This window comes from Eleginops maclovinus, chromosome 4 (genome assembly GCF_036324505.1).
Source record: "Eleginops maclovinus isolate JMC-PN-2008 ecotype Puerto Natales chromosome 4, JC_Emac_rtc_rv5, whole genome shotgun sequence".
In the NCBI taxonomy this organism is placed as follows: Eukaryota; Metazoa; Chordata; class Actinopteri; order Perciformes; family Eleginopidae; genus Eleginops; species Eleginops maclovinus.
Genome location: NC_086352.1, coordinates 17,317,247 through 17,342,392, shown reverse-complemented (window position 1 = coordinate 17,342,392; position 25,146 = coordinate 17,317,247). Strand labels below are relative to the sequence as shown.

The 25,146-nt window shown below is 39.6% G+C and overlaps 1 protein-coding gene across 7 annotated transcripts in view; it reads right to left on the bottom strand.

Moving 5' to 3' along the window:
• Positions 1-24,577, bottom strand: part of tead1b (TEA domain family member 1b) — a 40,638-nt gene extending 16,061 nt beyond the window's left edge. For 6 of the 7 annotated variants that reach the window (XM_063881340.1, XM_063881341.1, XM_063881342.1 and 3 more), the window contains exons 1-3: positions 24,410-24,577; positions 23,829-23,950; positions 13,450-13,702 (exon numbers count right to left, since the gene is read on the bottom strand). In XM_063881340.1, coding sequence (XP_063737410.1) covers positions 13,450-13,606 — 157 coding nt within the window. In that variant the 5' untranslated portion in view covers positions 13,607-13,702; positions 23,829-23,950; positions 24,410-24,577. Of the gene's footprint in view, positions 1-13,449; positions 13,703-23,828; positions 23,951-24,409 lie in introns of those variants that run through there. The other variant, XM_063881347.1, reaches the window with a different exon arrangement.
• Positions 24,578-25,146: the final 569 nt, after the last annotated feature.

The window sequence follows — 25,146 nt, the reverse complement described above, 5'->3', positions numbered from 1 at the left end:
CTTGCCCCACATCGCTCAGACCGGCTCAATAGGCATACTGTGGAAAACTAATCAGAAGAACGCAGTCCGAAGCAGCAATGTAGAGACGACTAAAGGTGATCTTAAATATATTTAAACATATATTTTAAACATATTTGGGGAATTATTATTTTAATTAATTTCTGCTGATCGTAATGAGTCGCCACTGGGTGAGGCCAGCCTGAGTGAACCCAGCCACGTGACCTCTGAGGACAAATAAACAACATCTGGGGATTTACAATGCCGGCCGACCTGTCCACAGTGCCTGCACTGTAAACTTTACCAGATGAAGCGGGGGCCTGCACTATTTTCAATCATACACACAACGTGAAAACACAAGATGACAATACAGGCATTCATGCAAACTCCTGATTCCTAGATCAAAGCATACAAATGGCAGGCTGAAAGCTTGCTTACTGTTGAATAATTCATTATTTTCACCAGGCTGGGGGGAAAAAAAGCTCAGTGAGTCCTGGCTGGCCTGCATTTCTTTTTTTCCTTGCTTGTGTTTGCACTGCAAAACAACAATTGCTGAACAAATGTGACTGTTCACATTCAGAGCTAAAAATGCATTAGACACATCTCATTTTCCACATGACATTTATAAAAGTGCAAAATCTTCCCATTAACGTGTAAAGATAGTCTGCCACAAAGGTAGGCAAGAGTTAATTTTCAATCCATTTTTTAATCTATTTCAACAAAATGGGCAAAGCCTGCGAGCTAGTTCAGGCAGTCAACTCGAGCACCAATGATACATTCGCACATAACGCCCCTCGCCACTCTTGCAACCGACCAAACACAGACTCCTAAATCTGGCGCTCTATTTAAGCAGTCAGATCTGCCTACCTCTGCCTCGCTAATGCTGCTGCTGCTGTTTCCACGCTGCTACTGCGTTCACCTCGCTGCTACTGCGTTCACATTGGCGATGCTCGTCTGCCCCACCACCACCCCCGCTTTCATCCCAGCTTTGACCTGTAGGCTCGGGGGTTAGTTATCTAATCATGACTCAATGTTCTATGTAAATATGTGGAGTGATGAGGCCCGAGCCTAGACACCACACTCAAACTAAATGCTGCTTCTAATAGACATATTAATGAAACATGCAAGTTCTCTGACTGAACAACATTTTATCATATTTGCAACACCATTGCAATGTATTACATTTTCATTGACTATAACTACACGTTATTATTAGCTAAACATTCACTAAACTGACTTTAAGTGGCAAAATGTATTTTATTTACACGTTGTATATCATCTAAAAGTTACATTTTCTGCCCATCTATCGGAACATGAATACAGCTGAAATGCATTATGTCAATTGTATGATTTGAAATAGGTTTAATATGGCAGAGCGGAAGAACCGCAGTTATTTTTGACAAGTTATCCTACAGTCAGCCCTGTAAGCTTTTCCTTGCAGAAGTTTTTGAACTGGTTTACAATGTTACATAAAGACATGCAGTTTTAAAAAGGCATGGAGAGGCTTTTGAAAAATTAACTCTTTATGGGGTGTTTATTTCACTCAAATCAGCAGGAAAGGGATTAAATATTTAAAGAGTGACCCCGGAGCAGTTATGTGCTGTAAGCAGCTGGAGCAACCCTCCACCTGGACTGAACTCCCTTCTGAATCTCAATGACTCTGGAGGATCAGCGACATGTGAAAGGCACTCCAGCAGCAGCCCCACAAAGAGATGGTGGCTCAACTTTCTCCAGACCTTCCCCAAGTAGCAGATTCCTCATTCAGTCTGAAATCCAATTTGGCCCTCAGCATCCTTCCTCCAAGGATCCTGGGACAGGCTCCCACTGTTGCGAATAACAATGGAGTGTTATGTCGACACAAACTGAGGACCAAGCTCAGAGATACAATATCCTACTCCCTTCATCTAAATTAGCTTTAACTGAACTAACCTAATTATGCTCTTCTACCTCTACATTTGAAATATGTTTAAACATTAGTTTGCAGTAGTCTCAGAGGTTGATCACACTGGAAGAAACTGCCAACTTCTCCCTTCCTGATAGTAACTGCTGTGTAAGCCAATAAACAGGCTGCCACATACTAGCAATTCCATTTGTAATTGACTTCACTGTACACAGCAATCCCATTCAGAATGTCTTTCCAAAATGTGGCTACATGTAATGTCAGTCATTATTCACAATTGCGGGGCACTACAATACCCTGGCAGAACCAAGGTAATTATACCACAATTTGGATATTAATTGAGTTTGTCTACAACAAGGATAGCCATCTGAAACAGAGTTATTGTTGGCAATTTTTCAACACCAGATATAAAAAGAGAGGTAGTTATTTGTAAAATGCATTTCACACTAACATTTTTTCAACGAGTGTTAAAGCATTATTCCGTTCAAGTGTAACAGCTATTAGAAACACAATAGGGCTTCTTGTTACAACATTTTTGTATCCATCCATCCATCAATCGCAGAACAGAAATGTGCAAGATAATGACATATTTCCAATAAAGTGAATGTAAACAATGCATTCTTTCTGGCTTATTGAGGTTGTTGAATGTAATGTACAGTACTCAAAAAAGCATTATGGCTCAAACTAACTGTTGTTTTTATACTGCATTAATCAGCACATTATTTCCTCAATCTAGTTGCATTTGGCATTTAATTTAAGTGACAAACATTTTGGAGGGATTTCTTAGAATACTCAGTTACAAAATACCAAAAAATGAATCCAGCTTTAATCAGGATGTTCCACCTATCCAGTCATTTCCTCCATGCATTAAAATACATACCACACATGAATTTTACATGGCTTGTTTTTTCATATTTTTTAAATTGCCATGATAAAAGTAAAGCAGGATTGAATCAAACACAAAAGCTTGTCCATGAATTGACTAGCTAAGCCTGTAGGCACCTGTGCAACATACACACTCAGGCTAATTTAAGTAATGGCATACTAAACAATTCACCTGGCTTGGTTTGAGTCCTTTGAGAGACAAGAACAATACTTTACTCCTCTGGTCGTTTTTTTTTCTTTTTTCCCCTCTTTTTTAAAGCATCCATTTCCTGTAACTGCACTCTTTTCTAATGCAGGCACAACCACAGCCACATCTGGCGCAGCACTCTGCCATGAGACGGCGCTGGGCCTGGCCGAGAATCAGTCGGCAGACTGCCTACATGTGCGTGTCTCTCTCTCTCTCTCTCTGCAGGCCTCGCAGAACCGAGAGCAACCATGTAAGGACAGATCTATCATTAACCATTCATGCAATTTCTTCATTTTCTAATCAATATTTATTATAAAATAGTTGATAGTATGAACTTGTGCTTTAGAAATTATATTATCTAGCTATTTTTTGAGCAAGCTATTATTCAAGAAAATAATCACTACAAGCATTACTGTTGGAACTAATATCTAATATGCTGCGGAAACAAACAGATAATATACAAATTGAAAGAATTGTAAGTAGTAATATGGGCAAGTTCAAGCTCTCAAACAGGAATTTCTGTATACTTGTAATATCATAAAGATGCAACCTTGATTTTTTTTCTAAAATATGTAATAAGTGTTTCTTACTATGTTTTTCTTTGTTAATAAATCATTAACCAATTCAGCAAAAACAAATATCCAGAAATATATCAACGAATCATTTGAAACGTTTCAAAATAATCGAAGGACTATTCTAAAGAATATTTTCTTACTTTTTAATAAATGGCCATTGGTTTCTTTTGCTTTTAAGTGTAGACTAACTCCCAGTGTGTGTGTGTGTGTGTGTGTGTGTGTGTGTGTGGTGGGCCAACACAATAGCCCTAGCTTTCCTGTCATCCATGATAGATGACTCAAGGGTCTAAGGCAGCCATTAGCATCACAATAGACTAAACCAACAACATGAAGGCATCCGTCCCAGGTTTTGGGAATAGCAGGCATGGGCAGGAAGCCTTTTTTACTACAACATCAATAGAAAGCCATCCCTTGCCAAGTGGAGGAGAACCTGTATTTTTGAGGGAAAACACCAGGCTCTCACTTTAGCATTATGTGAGCCTTGACTTAGAGGCCAAAGGCTATGCTGACGACTTGTTTTCCATGTGAGGAATCATTTTACGGGAAGAATCAAGCATTACCACTGTGGTGAGAACACAATTATGCCCTGTTTTTAAGCCTAGACATTTACTACCAATAGTAGTATTTTATAAAATGCCGCTGGCCAGAGCCTGCAGGTGTTTCCTGAGATGTAGTGCTGATATGTTTTTAGCTTGTACAGTGACTCTCTCCGCTTGGTCATAATGCATGTTAGAGCGACAAAGCACTCAGACCCCTTCAGAGTTGCAGACAGAAGATAATGTTTTGATCATTATACCCTGCAAAAGCTTTAACTCCCTGTATTATACCCTTGCATTGATCACAAATCCATCAAGACTTCAAGGACAAACACGGCATTACAGTATGTGAGACCACAATGATCATAAACAATTAACCCTTCCCTGAGAGAGACAGACACACACACACACACACACACACACACACACACACACACACACACACACACACACACACACACACACACACACACACACACACACACACACACACACACACACACACACACACACACACACACACACACACACACACACACACACACACACACACACAAGCTGTTTCAATGCCTATGGGGGAGAACAGTAAAGTCAAAGTCTGTACTTTACATTAAACCGGCTTTGTATTTAGGAATCATGTATTTCATTCAGTCTCTGATATTTAAATATAATAACAAGGAAGTATATTGTAGACACATACAAAAGTCTAACTTTTAATAATTGTAGTATGTTTCTGACTTAATGTGGGTTTGAACCTTTTTGGGATTTTGTGGATTGGTGATTATTATCTTTTAAAATTCTCTAATTCACACATAGCAGTGTTTTTTAATGCCTCATAAAATTCTCACAGGCTCTGGCCTCACATGTACATGGGTGTTCCTCCCAAACCCACAGGAAACAACTCTATTCATTCCTCATTTAGACAAGAACAGAAAGGACATAAAAACAAGTAAGTCTACAATTAAGAGCAGTTCATTTATTTAAAGCCTGAGAATTTCTGAACTGAAGATATATTTACAAACCAGAAAACCCCACTCAGTGTCTTGCCTCTATCTATTTTGTCTTTCTCATTGACAAGACGTTTTCCATACACTGTGGAGCTGCCTATGGTCTTTGTGGGTTTTTTTTGCCTAGAATGCCACGGTGTTTTGGTATAATAAAACATATTTCTTTTGAAGAGAGAGAGAGAGTCAATCAGAATCAAAATACTTTGTTTATTCCGGGAGGAAATTGTGTAAAAAGAGCTTTTTAAATTGTACCCGTTTGTATCAGTATTCAAATTTAAAATGGTACTACGAATAACTACAGATCTGTTCACCAAGTAATTTAGTTTTACTTAATCACAACATTTTTGAAAGATTGTCAGTAAAACAGCTAAATAAAATGCATCTTAATGCATCCCATTCAAATTCACATCCACTACTGTTAGGGGCTCAAGGTTAATGTTGTTCTTCACTTGCCCCAGTCGGCAAATTGAGATAACAGTTTGTGACACACCTTCTCCAGTTGGGGGCTATTAAACCACTACAGAAGAAGAGGGCGTAACAAGATGAGGTCACTTAAAAAGCCAGTCAAACCAAACAATGTGAAATATATGATGGAAATATTTACATTTCTTTCATGCATTTCTTTTTAAAGACATTTTACAATCTTGGCCATACATTTAATAAGTATCACTGTGGGTTCAAACAAACAGCCCCAGTACATTTAAGATCTCTACATAATGCACTGTACAACTGTAATTAACAGCTCTTTAAAAATCCATTTTTTCTCTGGACACCAAAAGAAATCAATACTTAACTTCAAATGACCTTATTGAGCTGGATAAAAGGCTTTATTGCAGGGGCTGGGTCAGGAGCAGTTGAGCTAATGTGTCGGTTGAACAGTGGGGGATCAAAGGTGAGGTGTTCTCTCAAAATCTTACAAGACATCACAAAGCAGCAGGTCGCTGACCTGAGCCTTCCTGGAGACACAGAGAGGATTACAACAGCCAACCTCTGCTGAACTGTGCCTGTTTTCAGACGGGGCTGAGGAGGCAAAGAGAGCCTCTTTATCACTCAGCAGGACCAGCCTTTCCTATTTCCTCTCTCCCAGCTCCTCTCAAACGAGGCCAGAGCTGAAACACACTAGTCCCAACTCTGTACAGTATACTCACAGGGGACCAATTTGCACAGGCAGCCCTTGTCTGAATCACTCTATCAATTAGGAGCCACTGTGTTTATCATCACATACATTATTGTAGAGGCTGGCCCGGCCATTGTGTTGAGGTGTGCCTCTCAGGAGAGGGAAAGGGATGAAATAAACGATCAGAGAGCGAAGCCACAGTTGGACAGGCTGCTGGACTAATCTGAAAGGACGGCTGTAATTATGAGTCTCAGAGGAACTGGCTGTGTGGCGAGTCCCGATGTGTGAACATGGCACTAACAGTCAGGAAGGTGCACTGCCCCCCTTCTCAACAACAAAGTAAGACACAGAGTCAAATCAATATTTTCAATCTCTCAGGATCAATTCAGCATCTGAGCAGAAAGGAAGACATGTTGGCTGTGACCAACATGGATAAATAAAAACTCAAACGTTGTGGTCATGATGTTCTATTCTGCATCAGTTTATTTTTGTATTCAGGGCACAAAACAAGTTCTGTGGACTGAAAGGTGAAATTCAAACCAAGTTTGGGAAGAGGCAAGGCCCCTGATAGTCACGACAAAACCAACTATTACATTACAAGGATAATAATATGATTGGTCATATATTATATTGGGATCAGTCCATAACACAGCATTGAGTATGATCATTTTATGTCCATGGTAACAGTCCTCCTTTGTTTCCAGGGAGGATGTACAGTGTTGAGAGACCTTTCTCTACTCCAAAAACAACAGAGAAAGAGATGACTGTCTGTTAACGGTGGAGTGTAGTCCCTGTGCTCTGGATGAGAGAATCACACCGGCATTCAGATTCCATTCATATGTTGATTACACAAAATGGTCCCATCAGTATGAGATGATCTCATCAGAATAAAAGTGTTTCATGAATGGAATATGATGTAATCAGCACCAAACTGATGATTTCTTGAAGAGAGCACGAAAGTGACACTGCATCTTTAAGAAGCCTGGAGTCTCACTGTGTTTTAGTCAAACAAAAGCAGCCAATTGGGAACGTGCAACCTGAAACCAGACGCCTGCCTCAGAGGGCCTCACACAGACCTCAGAGCAGGGACACACCCCGTGTGCTCCTGAATTAAGCAGGCAGGCAGAGAGCCACGGCCTCCAACCATTCAGAACAAACACCTCTACACAGACGGTCAGAAACTCAACAACACAGACACACTGAACACTAAGACTGACTTATTTCCAACAAGGAACATTTGGAAATCCATACATGCAATAAATAATGTTAGTCATAGCAACCCTTTTTCATTCAGCCACCTTTTTAGGATGATCTGCGATGCTGTGTGAACTCTAAGTCTGAACACTTGACATAATAGATAATGTTTCAGTGCAATTCTCCATATGATAAGATCATGTATAGCGGATCCATTGTACAAGCTAAATAAATAATTTTAGCCTCAGAAATTGATGTATTGTGTACCATTAAATTGTTTTCAAGTGAAATGTCATAGGTCTGGTCAGTGTCAGCAGCACTGCTTACACATTGAGCCCCTCCCTGACTACTGCTGTTCATGGAAAGCAGCTCTGTGAGGCATGAACACGACAACATGAGGCTGCGGGCAGGATCTCACACGAGCCACAACATGTTATGCTTGGTCACCAAAACATGGACATGAGTTAGAGCTGAAATCTGCTACCACTGAACAGACCAAAATCAAATAATATGCACTTCAAAATCAATTCTGCTGCTCAGCAACAGGGGAGCTTCTAAATGTAGATCCATTTCGGGGCTTTAGTCTCATTAATTGAACGTTTTCAGAGCTACAGAAACACACATGGGTCACAAGCTAAAGATAGTAGGGAATCAAAAATGGACGGTTAAATAAATTAGATCTGAAATCATTAATTGCCTTGGTGTTTTTGTCTGTTGTTGACCAAAAATTCTGACTGGCGTCCACTGGGTATTTTAGACCCATGTGTGGAAATCATCTGCAGTGCAAAACAATGGGTGCAGCAGGACTGCCAGCAACACATGTTTTTTTAACTTAAAAGATCACAGAAAAATATCAAATATTTGAATTACACAGGTCAGCAGTTTTGTATGCCTCAGATCCCTGAATAATGCATCAGTCCAAATTAAAGAGTTTCACACCACTAAAGACACAGGAAGACAAACTGATACACCGTTCATATTTCGAGCACAAAGCTCTCTATTGTAAGCTTTCAAATGATGTTAACTACTCATACGAGACCAATGTCACTGGTTATTCTCTGGGAGTTTGAGCCTTTAGTTTCATTACGTGTTGCTGCAGAATTACATAAAGCAGTTCAAACTGAATGGAGGTTGTGTTCATCTCTCACATACTCTCTTGCTCTTTGTCTCCGTCTCTTCTCATTAACAACTTATTTACATAAATCACATCGACCAAAATTACTTTATGTAATAGAGACACCGAGTAGAGTGTCAGACAGACACTATGTGTAGGAGAAGACTCAAAAAACCAGGTCGATTTGTGCTTGTTGACCCATTCGCATCAACCAGAGACGCATGTTCGATTCCATGTCACTGTGTCAGGTTAAAAAAACCCATCTCCATAGCGACCCACAATGAATACATAACCATTTTGTCTTAAAGCAATACTAATTCAAAATGACTTCCACCCTTCTTCATCAATACTATTTACACTTAGGACAGTTACTCCTTTGAGGAAGACATCAAATAATTGGACTTTTTTCACTACCATGTGTGTGAAAACACGGTAGTCTTACACAGACAATGGCAGGGGAACAAATGAGGGATTATTCTGGAGGTGTGTGATGCCTCTCCTGCAATGAAGTTCCTCACACTCTATTCTGCGTGAATGTAGGTGACTCGGAGAGCCTGAGCTGATCCCAGAATTCCTCATTATCTGCCCAGCAGGGAGGAATCGGGTCTGCTCGCTCTGTCTCAGAGCATGCTCGGCCCGGTGAGACATGTCCCACAGGAGCACAGTGCTGGGCCATCGGGGGCAAGCCAGGTCGGCTCATTATATCTAACTCATCCTTGGCATCTCTGCAAACCAAGTGCCACTTAGTTCCCACAGGAGGGGTCTAGGCTGGATCACTGACGAGATGGCAGAGCAAACAACAGAGTAGTAATAGGAAAATCTTTGCATCAAAAGCCCACATGAAGACAGAACCATAGTGTCGAATGGTCCCCCTTCAAGGTGAATATAACAACAGTGAGGATATCTCTCTGTGGTTTGACATTCCTTTTATTCAAGATAAATATGCATTTAATGGTACAGTTGCCGTTTCTGTCAATAATTACCAAATACAGACCATTTATAACGACACAAGATTACAAGTCCCCTTCAAATCCCCATTAAAAGTGAATGTGTTTTACCATGAACTTGAAAGGACAACACATGTGATGGATTTGCCTCATAGCAGCAAAAACTAGAAAAACACATGGGTGTGGTATAACCTACAAGTAGAGGATGTATTTACATATTTATTTGTCATTAGATGGCATAAAAAAATCAGTTCTTACCTTCTTTTTCAACAGTAACTGAGAAAAATTCACCAATGTCATTTATCTTGCGGGGCAAGTGCAAATACATAACTGAATGAATAAACATACAATTTGAGTGAGGCGTGTTGTTTCATTTATCAACTCTATTTCTGGGATAAATGAATGCAGCCTAGCACAGCAGGTGAATTATGCAAGTGGAGAATTGTAGGCCTTTGGCTAGGGGCCAGTGGCCTCTATTTCCCTTTACTTTTTAAAATATTCTCCTTAGTAAATTCTGGGGCCAAGGCAAGTGCCAACTGATACAGTCTATGCAGATGTTGTGTCTTCCATTGCAGTCACAATTAGCCTCAGAAAACGGGCACAGCACCAGCCAACACTGGTCTCAGCACATCCGAAACACTTCAGGTAAAAACCACAATAAGCTAAGAAGCAGAAATTAGAAATTGTTTGTACCGCAACACAGTTGCTATAGAGACTGTTGCTAATTAACTGCACTCTACCCTAGGATAACAAAGGGCTTAAGGGCACTCAGGGCAGCTTCTCTTGTGATGAGCTCTGTGTATGGAACACTATGCCATCCCCAGGGTCTCTCAAATACAAAATACCGGTTTCTTTGTAGCCAACTTTCACCTCAGATGCCATGAGAGGTTTACGTGTGTTGTCGGCCCGTGGCTCTTTTAAACCCCATGGACCTGGATTACAGCCCCATATCAGCCTCACCGTGATTAGCTGAACCCTTCCACTCTTAAAAGACAGATCGCTGGTTTTAGACAAATCAATCCCATGTAGCAGCTTGTAGCTCGACTCTGATGGTTACTTATCATCCATGATGGCATTTCAAAGAAGTGCAAGGAGCACTGCACAATGGGAATCGCATTCAGTCAGCAAACAAAGCATCTTTGTTTTTACACAGGGCATGCAGCCATGGTTTGGTTTTTATTCATTATTTTTTCCAATTTAGTTTTCCAAATGTCATACTTTATTCCTAACAATACATATTATACCCCTGCACCCCATAGTGAACAGGATAGGTGTGAGATTTGAATTGCTAACCTTTTTTCTCCTATGACACAAATACCGTAAACAAAAAAAATCCAATTAAATACTGAATATTGATTTGTTCCAGTATTCTCACGCATTTAATCAATACATGCTACAAGGAGGGAAACGTTACACTTTGTCAACCAACGTTTTCAATCAGGTTTCATAAGAAAAACTAAATCATTTTGATTGAAGAAACTATTTTGATTCTTTGTTTATTTTGCCATAAAAAGGACTGGAGAAACAAATAAATGTAAGGCAACAGTAGATCTTTTGTAAGATATTTTTCTTACAAAATCTGTAAATGTGTTTTAGGATAAGAGGGAAAGAGTAATCACACAAGACACATTCCAGGCATTCCTCAAACGATTTACAACACCGTGAGTTAATTTTAACACAAAGGTAATCCATACAGCTGGCCCCTCCCTACAGCTAAGGCCTTATTGGCAATGATTGATGGGATATTGCTTACTTTAGAGCAAATACAGCAATCAGAAATAAATGTCCTGAAAACCATAAGAAAAAATGCATGGGTATTTCCTGGTCTAATTTTATATTGTATATCTAACAAAACCGTCTTTTCAAAATATAATGTAGCTCCTTTTTATTTTTTAAGGAAACATCCTTGACGCCTTCCTAGCTCTGGGGGATTGTCTCGGTTCGTGTCATTATGGGATTGGCCCTGGGAGGTAGCAACAGTTGCAGGGCTGAACAACGAGCCCCTTTGCCACAACTAACACCCGTTTATGAGAGCGATACCAATCCGTCTTCTTTAACAAGGTCACCAAACTCTGACATGTTAAGAAAGAGGACTGTAACCATGAGTCTGCATTTATTATATAAAAAACCACAACATGAAAACATTTCCCTTCTGTCTAACCACAGACAACAGCTGAAAACCGGCAGTCAGCAGTATTGTAATCAAACCCCGACTGTGTTTATTCAGTTTGCACACTTGAAGATGTAAGACAATCATTGAAGTCTTGCGTCAAACAGTTGTGCCTCAGTAATGAGTTCGCCCAGGGGAAAGACAGCCCAATGACTCTGCTGCTGTTGAGACGATATGTAACCAGAGACAGAGAAACATCGGTGAGGAACAAACTCGCCTTGTCTCTTCAGCACGTTTTAAGGTACATTCAACAAAAACAAGACAATTCTTTGCATTTGTCACAGGGTTGTTGAATTTAAACTGACGCAACAACCTTTGTCGAGAGAGAAGAAACTTGAATGAGTGCTTTTTTTATTATATCTTTTATGTCGTTAAGCCATCTTCATGAGATATGTTTCAGTGAGTTGTCTCAGATCAGTTATAATTAAAAAAACTAATTAAATATAATCTTTATTTGGTCATATACCTGTTTTGATTGTATGATTTAAAAAAGAAGCTATTTTTGCTATTTAATGCAGTAAATGGTTATCAACATGCATGAGTCTAGATGAGTTTTTACTCAGGGCTGGCGGATAAAGGAGTATAAAATATCATGACATTTTTGACCAAATATCTCAACTTCAATACTGCTGCAACATTGTATGGTTTGATATTGTTGATATAGTATGCACTATTTCTGCTTTCACAAACAAAGGGAGATTTCTGATAATTAATCATCAGTTATGTGGATATAACGATTCAGTGGGTAAAGGCAAGTCATTTCAACAGGAAACATTCAAAAGGCAACATTTATATCTAGTTCTGTAATCACAATATTGATATAATATATTTTGCCAAGCCCTATTCTAACATCTGCGTGATGTTGACAATATTTGTAACAACGAGGCCTTATCTAGCACTGCTCATTTATAACTACTGAAAGTAAAAACAGTTATGCTTTAATCCACAGCAGAGGGACAGCTTCTCTGGCAGCCTCGCTATGTGGGGACGAGGGAATTGGAGGAAGAGACGGTGGGGAGGGTCCTGTTGTCTGAGCCCACATCTTTGTAGTGGCAGCTGAGGGGTTTCACTGAAACTCGTAGAATTTACATTTCGTTTGGCCGGAGCGGGTCACATGACAGCTGCAGGCAAATGCTCTGAGGGGCTTTCTTCTTTCACTTGACACTGACTGACTGGCTGTGAGACGGTCCAACACCGCAGAGAGAAAATATTCCCTCTTTCCATGACATCACCCAGCCAGGAATGGGGGAAGCGGAGGGAGGAGAAGGGGCACAGCTGGTGGCAGCCGCAGTACCATCTGCTACTGACTAATAGTTCATGCTGCTTTACTTATAAACTTGCACTCCTTTAAATCAGACTAGTGGCTCTATGGTCACCATCACAGAGCACATCACAGACACATTTGACAGTCTTACGATATCACATTACTTGGCCCAGACATATATTGATTGTTCTTCTAAAGGACTATAATAAGTAAATATGTCTATTCACCTCAATTGGCGCAATTTCATTGAGAACATAAATTCAATACCACTTGGGTCTTTTTGTGAAATACAGCATGATACGAAAGCCTAGTAAAAAAAGTACAATCAGAAACACCTGTAAAACCACAACTCTTTTATACTAGTTGTAATCCTGTGCTTCCAGACTTTATACTAAGCTAAGATAATTAGATGCTGGCCACAACATAGTGTGTTATCGCTCCTCTCATCTTACTCATCCCGAAAGTGTTAAACTATTCCTAATAGCTTCCACAGTTTTCACCTATTTTAAAAACATGCATATATACTAGTATCACTCCAAAACGATTCTGTACTCACCATACATCTTTCCTTCATCAGAGAGGATGATCTTCCTTCGTCCACAAGGAGGATAGATAGCCAGGGCCTCCTGGAAGCTCTGTTCAATATCAGGGCTCCACACCCCCTCAGCATCGTTGTCCATGGGCTTGTCTGCCGAGTCGCTCATCCTCTCCATGTCCTCGGCAGGGCTCTCGCTGCCGCTCCAGCTGCTGGGATCAATGGTGGCGGTTGGGCTCTCCAAGCTAAAGCCTGGAGCAAACTAGGGAGAGACCTGGAATTCCGAAATAAACAAGCACAACCAAGCGGTCAGTCTCTACAACACAACAGTGGACATCTGCTAACAAATGAAAAAAAAAAAGTGACACAGTACACACTGTTAGTTGAGAGCACAATGTGGAGCAAAAGCAGCCAAACAATCTTGAACATTGCCAAGAATGTTGTTGACATTATTTGCAATGAATGTTATAATTTATACGATTGATCCTTTTCATTCATGGACTTGTGGCTTGTGTTATTTTGAATGACAGTAAATTGTTACATTTGAAAATGTGTTTAGATCTTACAAATCAGAGAAATGCACCCCATGCCTGAAAAACTCCATCATTTCTATAGTGATGGAGTGCCCCATCCAAACTATCACCCTATTCTTGTGAGTAATAATGAATGAATAAGGTAAAATCTTGATGGGGAAATTTAGAGGCCAGGGTTCAACAGTATCTGTGATTGTTAGAATAATAATATTTCTTCAAACACATTTATATTCAGACAATGTCTAGGAAGAATAAAGTAGTAAAACCAGGAAAAACAAGCATTGTGACTGAAGCCACTATCCAGCTACAGTCATACCACACGCCATATAGAAGTCAAGACTCATGACACACAGAGGCTATAGGATTATTATTTATTTTCTTAAAGGCTGGGGGCTGAACGCATCCCAAAAAAAACTGCCTTTCACAGACTGTGGCTCAATCCAAGAACCCGCCCCCCCTTGTGCATCTTACCAAGCTGCTCAGACAGCTGGAGAAAGTCTCCTCTCACCAGCAGCTACTGACAAGACCAACATGCTCCTGGGTGACAGCATCTGCAGTACTGTAACATTACCCAGTGTCCAGGAACATAAAACAGCAGACTATCCCATATTTTATGGGGAATTACTCACTACAGATTCATGAATGCTGGGCACCAGCGAGGCATGTGTGTGGTAAAATGAGATTCAGCAGTGTTGCGGTCAGTATAAACTGTGTGGCCTTCATGAATGGAGAGCATTCTGCACATGTTGGCCTTAGCAGACCCAGGGCCGAGTTTACTGCTGCGGTAAAATTACATAAGAAAGAAACATCAGAATGGATTCTGCATTGAGTGCGCAGTAAAAAACATTGTTCATTTATCTTATAAAGGTTGAGTTTATACTTACAACTTGTATGGCAAAGTTGGACTGTTTAAAATTTTGGGGGAAAAAAGCCTAATAACGCACACAGCAGATATGCACAGTGTAATGTATATAGTTACTAGGTATGAAAACAAATGGACATGATAATACATTTAAGTAGTATTGTCCATAATCAATAGTATTAATAAAAATAACAATTTTGATTTATAAATAAATAAAATGAATTGATTGATGATTATTATCATTATTATTATTATTGTTGTTATTATTATTACTATTTTTTAAGTCGGCATGGACAAATCACAACATCTACATGAAACGGACTCTTGTAGCCAAATGGATGACTATAAATGTGACGTTATGAAGGAATAAGTGCTATAATCATACTATAAAATTGTAATGTTTTCTCCGAGCATGTCAGACAAAACTGTCTTAAATATGGGTAAATAAATCACGCATGCAGAGGATGGCATGTTTGAAAGGCTTGCTCCAAGGCACAGCGACTTAAAAGAAAAACATGAAAGAATACAATGAAGGCACACCATCTGAGAGGCAAGTTTGCAGAGGGAAGCGGCAAAGCAACAAGTGGATAAGACGTCAATGAGTAAACTTAAGGCAGGCTGTACACACTACACTCGCTCAGGCTGTGTTTTCTAATTGTCCAATGCAGCTGTCTAAACTGTGACTGCTCCTCCCGTTTTTGATGCTTCACCTGAATTTTTTCAAATATACAGAATGGTAACGTGATTGTATTTTAGGCTGTGAACTCTTTTAAAAGTCTCTCGGTGCATGACAGTATTGTGCCTGAAAAAAACGGTGACAGTGTGTAATGTTTTGAGTTCTCATTTTTGCTTACATTCTTATATTCAGTAACATGGCGACTGCAAACCTAAAAACTAGATCAAGACAAACACAGAAACAGATTGGGCTTACAGTTTCAAGAAATCTCTGAGTTTGTGTCAACTGTTAAACTGTTACGGCTTGAATTCATGATCTAAAATGCTTTTATGTTTTAGTTCCTTCACTGAAACCTCACTGAGGTTTCACTCTTTACTTTATCGCTCCCTTCTTTCCAGACAACTGCTTCCTCCCTGAGAAAGATCCTATTCAAGCAGCACAAGCTGTCAGGAAGTGGGAATAGTAGCATATGTTTCTTCCAGCATGTCAGTTCATGAGGGGGAAAGGGGGATGGGAGCAAGCTGTTGGGGAAAAGAAAAAAAAACTCCCCGAGAGCGGAGAGAGCTTTTACTGAATTCCGTTTTTGTGTGCCGACTGCTGACACAGCAGAACCAACTCACAAACTGATGAGGGAGGGGGAAAAAATTCCCATTTCAACCACTAACAGGCTGGGACTCTTTGTAGATATGCTCCTCTCATCACAACCAAATGATGAACTGTGCTCCTAATCACTTCCAGACGACATACAGCAAGGTTCTGAGAAAAATGTTTGCTTCTTTCCCCATTGAGACCAAACATTGAATCACATTGGTATTTGTAAAAGCTCATGTACTTTTCAAAATACCAGGAGTTTTTACCAGTATGTTTCCATTAGGCTTTTTAATGTCTAGTCTACTTAAATATTCTTTAACACAAAACTCGTGCCCACACTATTACCAAAACAACCCAAGGAGAAACAAATATTGTAGTTGAACTGCTTTTATATGTTGACAAACTATTAAAATCAACCATCTACTTTCCTTTCAATAAAGGATAAAGCTATTAAGGCTATGCGATGCCTCAATATAATCCACGCAAAAAAAAATCTGTTTTAGCAAGCATCTAGAGAGGGGATAAAAAAAAGTTGGAAATCCTTAAATGGCTGTATCACTCAATGCACATTCACATGAATACAACTCTTCTACAAAGATTCCCTTATAAATTGTGTTCCTCTAGATGTGTCCTCAGTATGAAACAAGTAAACCAGCAGAAATAACCCAACAAACCCGAGAACACTGGAAACACTGACATTCAACTTTCATCCTATATTCAGTCTATTCAAGGACATGTCATTTTCCAATGTATATTAATAATCTGACATGGTGGGGGCATTGGTTCAACAACACCTGATATCACTGCTATCCCTTAAATCCCAGGGGATTTCAGCTTTGAAGAAATGGGTAGTTTCATTCAAAAATGAGGTACCACAATTTTTATCTACAAGCCACATAGAGGGTATAAAACTGTACATCTTGGCCAAAAACCTCCCAGTTGTGTGTCCCACATGACCTTTCACCTAGGCTACTGTTTGGCTGGATATGCTCTTATCCACCTGGACAGATTTAATGGAATTTATATCAATAAAAATACATTTGCAAGCTCGTATTTGTAAAAAAAATGAGAAAACAACTGAATTAATCTTCAGCTTGGTGGCAGCGATAACTGATTTTTGGAGAATGTGCAAACTAAAATAATTTGTATAAACATTGATACCTACGATGAAACAATATGGGACGAACAGGTTATCCCCAGCCTAAATAGATTTGTGTGACATGGATCGGATGCTTGTGCTGAGTGCAACTTGTGGATAACATGGCTGTGTCGTCAATGAAGACGGTCTCTTAGAGCCTGAAAATCCCTGGACTAATTATTTCTGTCAAAAGAAGGTATGAATGTCACCCATAGAAACACTAGTGGCTTACAGATAATTGCATACTTCTGTCTTTGCAGGGTGTTCACCATAGAAATGGTCTTATTTTTGAGATGTGGGGTGGAGATGGCCTGCAATGCAATACGTGTATGTGGTAGCTAAGCACAGTAGTAGCTGTGACCTGGCATTATGGGAAATTACACTTACCGTGAGATTACATAAACCACTCACCAAGCTGGAATCCAGCTCCTTAAATTAAGGGAACCCATTTCAACCATCAGACAGAGCAAGGTAATGAAATAGCAGATGAGAGGTCTCAAATGTAATTTTCCATGTGGAGTTCTTTTGTGCCGTTATCTCAGAGGGTGCAATAATGATTCTGTGAATGACTTTTGTGCACCCCATAATGGCCCACAGTAGTTAAGGCCACAGTGTGTAAAACAATAATTACCATGTGATTTCCAAACTCAACATTTCCAGCTTGTTGTTAAGACATATCCTGGCCTTTGCATAATTATAGCAACAATGTTGAAGATATTCAGTTTTCAGCAGCACGTGACCGACTATGAACATTTACAATGACTGAAATTCCATTTACTTTCCGTCATTAAAACAAATTAATTACCTCGGTGAAAGCCTGTGGTTTGTGGAATGAAGTCTTTGACAGCAGGTCTTTGAGGACCTTGAGAGATGCGGTTTCAGGGCAAAAATAAAATTATTAAAAAGATCTATGGAAATACCTTTGGAATTAAATTAATTTGAATACCCTTACCAAACAAGGCTAAGTTCAGACATGCAGCCACTGCTTGAAATACATCAAAATCAACAAAACAGGTGAATATTAATCTTGGTTATTCATCAGAAAAAGAAAAAAAACATTTAGGATCACACACTACTGCATATTAATTAAGGAAAATACATATGAATGTCAGGACAAAACTATTGATTATGTATTGGATCTTTCTTTGGTTTCATGAATAAATCTACAGGTTTGGTACAGATGAATGAATAAACAAGGTTTTCAATACCAATTTCCGCAGGTCCACTGAAGGGGCTAGAAAGCTTACTTATGCCGCCTCTGTTATTGGCAGTGGCCTTGTGTTTATTTCATGCCTCTTTGAACCTGCAGGCTGAGATGCCGTGAATCTGTCTGATATCATCCCACTCAAATGTGAGGCCTGGATCCCACCACCCAGCAACCATCAGGCCACTGTGGGATCAATCTTTGTTTGCCAGAGAATAGGATTGATTTACAGGTTCTGTCAAAGCAGCCCTCTCTACCTGCCTCAGACTGAGAAACAGGTAGCAACAACATGACCGGGACAACATCAGACATGTCTGTTAAAGGTCTTCTGAACAGCAGAAGGAAAGAAAATCTAAGATACAAACAATTTTCTCTCTGAATAAACAACGCTGTCCTGCCAGTTATACAAAAATATTACAAAATGCAATTTACCATAAATGTAATAAAAGCTCAGAAGACATTTGCCTATCAAAAATGTGCAGTGCATTCCAGGCGGCGTACGCCCATGTCACTGTGGTGTGGAGTGCGAGCGGAACACATAAAGCTCAGGAAATTAAAGCTGTAAATAAAGGTCCGTCAGATAAAGGATCTCCTGACAGTTATGAGAGCAGAGCAGGCCGAGAGCTGGCCGCTGTCTCATTCAGGACGCGTGCGGAGGGGCATGAAAAAACAAATCACAGTGATGAGCATGAAGGCCACCATTTGCATTTTTGCTCTGCCAATTCACGCCGACTTTCATCTCTTTCCCTCTTCTTTTTTATTTTTCGCTAGCCATCATTTATCCCTCTTATATACTTCTTTCTTTCCTGTCTCAACGCATCAATCTCTTCCTTTTTCTCTACTCATCAGCCTCTTAAGAAGCGCTGCGCAGACACCTGAAATTGACAGCATCATTCATTCTTTTTTTCTTACAATCAGCCAATTAGGCCTTTGTATAATGTGACTATTTTGGGGAAGACTGTGATTTTTTAAGGGTTTACACACAAATATTTTTGAGGTATAATTGATGCTTTACCAAATTCGTTGTGAAAATGCAATTTAATTATGGCTGTTACCTTTTTGGCCATGTGCCATTTTATAATACCTGGCATGTGTTGAAATGATCTCAAAAATCACAAGCCATTGTAAGGTATGATGTTCATTGAAACAAATAAATATCCAAGGCTGATACACAAAGCAGGTAGTTATGAAGTGATGGATTATAAGACACTATGTGTGGTCTTCAGTTGAGCCAATACTGAACAACATGTTATGTTTTCTTGAATAATCATCTATCAGGAATCCAAAACTGGTTGAAAAATGTTCAGATAACAAGTAAGAAAAAATACACAGACAAGAAGTCAGAAACTATGAGACGGAGTGACGCACCTTCGTTTTTTCTTCTATTTATAGATATAGAACATCTGCAACTTACTTGTCATTCGAACAAATAAGCTGCTAAAAAAGGACCCTTTTACCCTCTACTAAATAGACGATACAGAGTAAAAAAAAGTTTGGACAATACAGCTCTCCATTGCTGTGTCCCGGCTCTGATTGCAAACTAATTTACTGGGCCCAGCCTGCATATTAATGTGGGGAGCTTCCTCTCCAGTCTATCTGTGCCTCCACTGAATCCAGGGCACCTTCAGGGCAGAGAGAGAGCCTGCCTGATCTGTGTCAGCCATGATAACAATAGAGCGACCATTGATGAAAGGTCTTGTGGAAATTTAGTACAAGCAACGACTGGGAATACGGTGCCAGAGAGACTGAATAACCCACATTTGAATACAAGCCACAAATTACACACACTTTCAGTAAATGAAGTGACTGTGTGCCTTTGTTCCATTGGTTTCCTTTTACTTGTGGAAAGCTGAACACCCCTACCGCTACTATGGCAAGCACTGAGAAAGGAAGTTGTTGAAGCCGAGATTTCCTGCTTTCATTGTGGTTAAGAACTTAAAATGTTTATAGTGGTTTCAGAAACTGACTCATTGAATGATTCATGGAGTTCATATAGCTTTTCCTCCGTGTGTGATCATGGAGCAGCTCATGTGTTTGTTTTGTTTTCCAAATAATAATAGGTAGGAAAGTCAATATCTCAGCTACTTAATAACTTCTTAGGAACTAAACATAAATTATGAGTGGTTGAGACGGTATGCTGTGCCATATGGTTAAACTTATAAGGCTCTAATATATTAAAGTGGCAAGCCTTCAAAGGTTGGGGCAGTTCAATCCTTTGGTGCTTTATGTAAAATTAGAAACATGAGTTGAATGAATAGGCAGCATCTGCTATAACTTGAGCATAATAGAGGTTGACTTTAAAAAACCCTGTCTTCTATAAGTGTGCACTAGGAGGAAAAAAAACTATGTTGCTCTCACTAAGGTGTTTGACAGGGCCAAAGTGCATTCGGTAGCTGGCAGTCATTTTATGGCTGCAGTACTGGAGCGGATTTACTCAGATGACGTCAGTGGCTTTGAGCCAGCTTTTCCTTTTTGGTGGCACTCTCCATCGGCCTCAGTGGGCCCTGCTCAAACTGCTGAGCAGCAGCGCATACTCTAAAATTCCCTTTCTAGACCAGGGTTTACCTCAGGGCACACACAGTCTGGAAGCCTGCAGGAGTGTCCTCTTTTTGAAGCGTGCTTTGACAGTGGAGAACCCTGATGTTTTGATGTGATCGATTCTACTCCAGCCACACGTCATGTGTAATTAAACAATCAATTAAAAATGACACTGTGTTCAGATTCAATTACAGATCACACATCCTTTCTGTAGGCTAAAATTTTGAAAACATAAAATATGTTGTGTGTTATAATTCAAATTAAAACATGATGTGTTCACATTCCCAAGAGGAATTACACCTTTTACTCCAAATAGAAAATGTGCCATCTAACATGTATTTGCATTTTCAGTCAGTTGAAACTTTGATTTCTAATATCAATATCCTGTTCCTACATGTACAGTAAGTTATGACTGTAAAACCCTGAGAACTAACTACGGTAGCTTTAAACAGTTGACAGTTACAATATAATTTGAGACTTGAAAACATCATGTTAAGAACATAACTACCGACAGGTGCAAGTAACCTACAAACCAGAAATGACAACAAAGTAATAAAGGTGTCATCTAACACAAGTGTCTTTAAGAATTTAGGGATTTGGTATAAAATGTAGATTTAATTGTAGCTGTAACACTGTGTGCATCAGTAAGACTCAAATATAATGAATCTAAAATGATTAATTGTTGAATTGAAATGCTCATTTTAAATGAGATGCCATGCTGAGAAAATTAATACATCTCTGCTCTAAAGCACCTGTTGCACGGAGTACGGCACCTCTCTGCAGCAGTCAGTTAAACCTCTCTCTCACACGCTGTATCTAATGTTCTGTAATTAAACAGTCAGGAACCATTTGTTGTCATTCTAAAATGTAAGATAATGACGATCATTTTAGGAGCTAAATGAACAGTGTGAATTCTTTCTTTGGTGTGATTTTGTGATTTGAGCGTCACTGTAGTATCAATGTTTTATTGTCAGTTAACCGTGGTTATACGTTCCAAACTTACATATGTTTCAGTATATCTCTAATTGTCCAAAGTAAAATTGGCATATGCTGTCAATAATGTATGTAAAGAATGCACTAAAAGATAAATCATTGCACAAACATGTTGAGAGCTTTGAATAACTCTGGTAAGGCGACAAATGCATGTAGAGCTAATGCCAGGCTCACAAGATTATCAAAAGCAAAAAATGTATATTCCCCATGTTTCCTGGCAAGATTTTGCTATGTTTTGAAGCCTCAACAGTATGGTCGACTGAAGAAATGTCTCACTCCGATCCTTAAATCTAAACAAGACTGAAAACCTGAACGAGCAATTTGTTCAAGTTACACATCGCCTGTGTATCCTATAAAGCAGAGGGTGTGTAGCAACTGGTTTCAGGAAAAAGTCTTATTCAGTCAAACAAGGACAATACCCTATTCTTGCATAAATGTTTTGCAGATTTCCATCCAACAGGTCCAATGATTGCATAAGCAGAAAACAAAGAAACTATTTCAACCTTTATTATTTTTTTCAAGCAAGCAGATTTACACTTACTGTGCATGTGTGGGGTGAGGTCTAACTGCTTTCAGACTGTTTTCTGGAAATCACAAGGGCCCTTTCATTTAAATTTAATCAAATGTCTTGTAAACATATCCATTTGTCTCATACGACACATAACGTGTTTGACAGTAGGTTACTGTACAAGTGCATGTTTTCTGTTATAAAAGTAGGAAACCTGTGCACTTGCCAACAACCACTATGGATTGGAGGCTGTTGGTGTTTCAGACCAAACTGTTTGTAGTAGTAGTAGAACAAGTATAGAACTGGGGTGTTGTGTTCAAGCTTGTGAAGGTCTTTTATAACCCATTACTTGTTCTTGCAAAGTTTTAAAAAGTAAGTTTCAAAGTCTGACTAAACAGATAGCCTACTGGGATACTTAAAGAGCACAACTGGAGAGCTCACAGGAGGATAAATTAGGTGATTTTAAAATTCCCATTCAAATGAATACAGTACAAAGACATCCTGATTCAATCACAGCAGCATATCTGAGCTGTGTACACTGTGACCTGATGACCAGCCGGGGCTGTTTGTTTAAAGCAAATCAAATATGACAATGTAAAGCTGCAAATATTAAGCAAAGTGTCTAGTTCTAGCCCTTTAGCCCAAAGAGGAGATCCTTCAGGGTTTAGTGCAATAGGGTGTAGTCCCAGTTTTAAAGCTAATTTTGTTGTTGCTTACGAAAAAACGGTGCCTTATTCTCATGTTCTTCTTTACAGTACATGATAGCCTGTGTAATTTCCTCAGTCCACAAAAAAAGTTGAAAAGATGAAATCATTGTAAGGAGTAAAACTTTTGTCTAACACACACACACACACACACACACACACACACACACACACACACACACACACACACACACACACACACACACACACACACACACACACACACACACACACACACACACACAGCTGGCCTACAGTTGGAGGGGAGTTCAGTTTTAGCTGAGCAGGCATTTCCCAAAGTAGAGGAAGGAAAATGAAAACAATGAAGGAAAGCTCAAATAATCAACTCAAACTGATGCAAATGTTCCTCCTGGACTATAACAAAAGACTATAGTTTAAACAGGCTAGTTAATAGAATTCAAACCACCAAAGTAACGAAACAAATCTATCAAACACCATTTGCACAATTTTCTGGCATTTCTTTTGCATAAATTGTACAAGGAGTGACCCAAAGAAGCTTTAATCCACCGAACAACAAAAAGGGCTTTAAGCTACCCTTTCCCACCGGTTCACTTGGTTGCAGGAACAACATGGAACACACACACTGCTAAAAGAAGTAACAAACAGACATGAAAACATGCAACGTTACTTACACAAAACTTCGATGACGGTTTTAATAACCACCGTCAAAACGTGTTGAAGCAACAAGTCTCTCTCCGCCGTGTTTTTCCTCTTCGAGGTGGTCCGAAAATCCTCCGGTGAAATCTCCAAGTAACTACGGAGAGGAAAACAGCAACGTTTTCAACCGTCATCTTGTCAAAAAAAAATCGTTATTCGTGCGGTATGTTTTTTTTTAGTTCATCCCGAAACCCGCCGGGACTTTCTGGGGATCTGACACAAGAAAAACGGCCTCTGAGGCTTTTAGAAGGGGCGTATGACCGGGCTTCTTTACAAAAATGTCAAAAATGTCAAAGATTTTCGCTGCTATGTCAAAGCCACGGGCTACAACAGTGTTCAAAGTGAGCAGCACCCTGTTGCAAACATCGACCAGAATTGGCCATGTCTCTCATCGATGGAATAAGACAGCCTCCACGCCATGGGATACATAGTAAATACCTAAGTAATCCGACATTTTTAAATAAATTGTCCTATATTTACAAAGACGTCAACTAAAAACCCCACACACAGAAGTCTACAACCAGTTTGGATACCTGCAACTACCATTGAAACTTACCTCGTTATTGATATCTCATATAAAATTGTCCCTTCTTTTGAGTAAATGGGATATTACGGGGTATTTTTTAATACTATGTCAAGTTATTCTAGTGTTTCTGGGCCAGCCAGGAAGGTGTAAGTGAATCGCGCACTGACAGAGATGCGAAGAATGCTCGGAATGAGAAGAGGAATGAAATGAACGCAAAGAACGAGTTTGCGCTGGCGGGGCGGAGCGAGAGGTGGCGTCATCCTGAGCCCAGCAGCCGAGCAGCAGCAGCCGGGGCAGCGGGCAGCAGCACAGGGACAGGGAGGGTACTAAACATCCCGGGGAATGACGCCTTCAGGGGCACCACCAAGCTCAGATTTTACAGCTCCACAGCCCACTTGTAACAGTATCGATCCTTCTACAGGTTAACAATACAGAACAAAGTCCCTCTCAGGCAGGTGTGGGAGAAGGATTCAATTAAACTTTGGTTAAAGTAGAAGTAACAGAGAGTAGGAATACTCCGTTACAATTTCAAAGTCCTTTAATCAAAATGTTACTTCAGTAAAAGTATAGTAGTACCATCAAAATATATTAGTAGCAAAAAAATTAACTATTACGCAGATTTGCCCATTTCTCAATCATATATTATATGTTTTGAGTATAATTACTGATGCAGTATGTGTTTAGTGCAGCTGGTAAAGGTGGAACTAATTTGAATGACTTTCTGTTGGATAGCATGATTTCAATCCAGGTGTCACCAAAGTCTTATT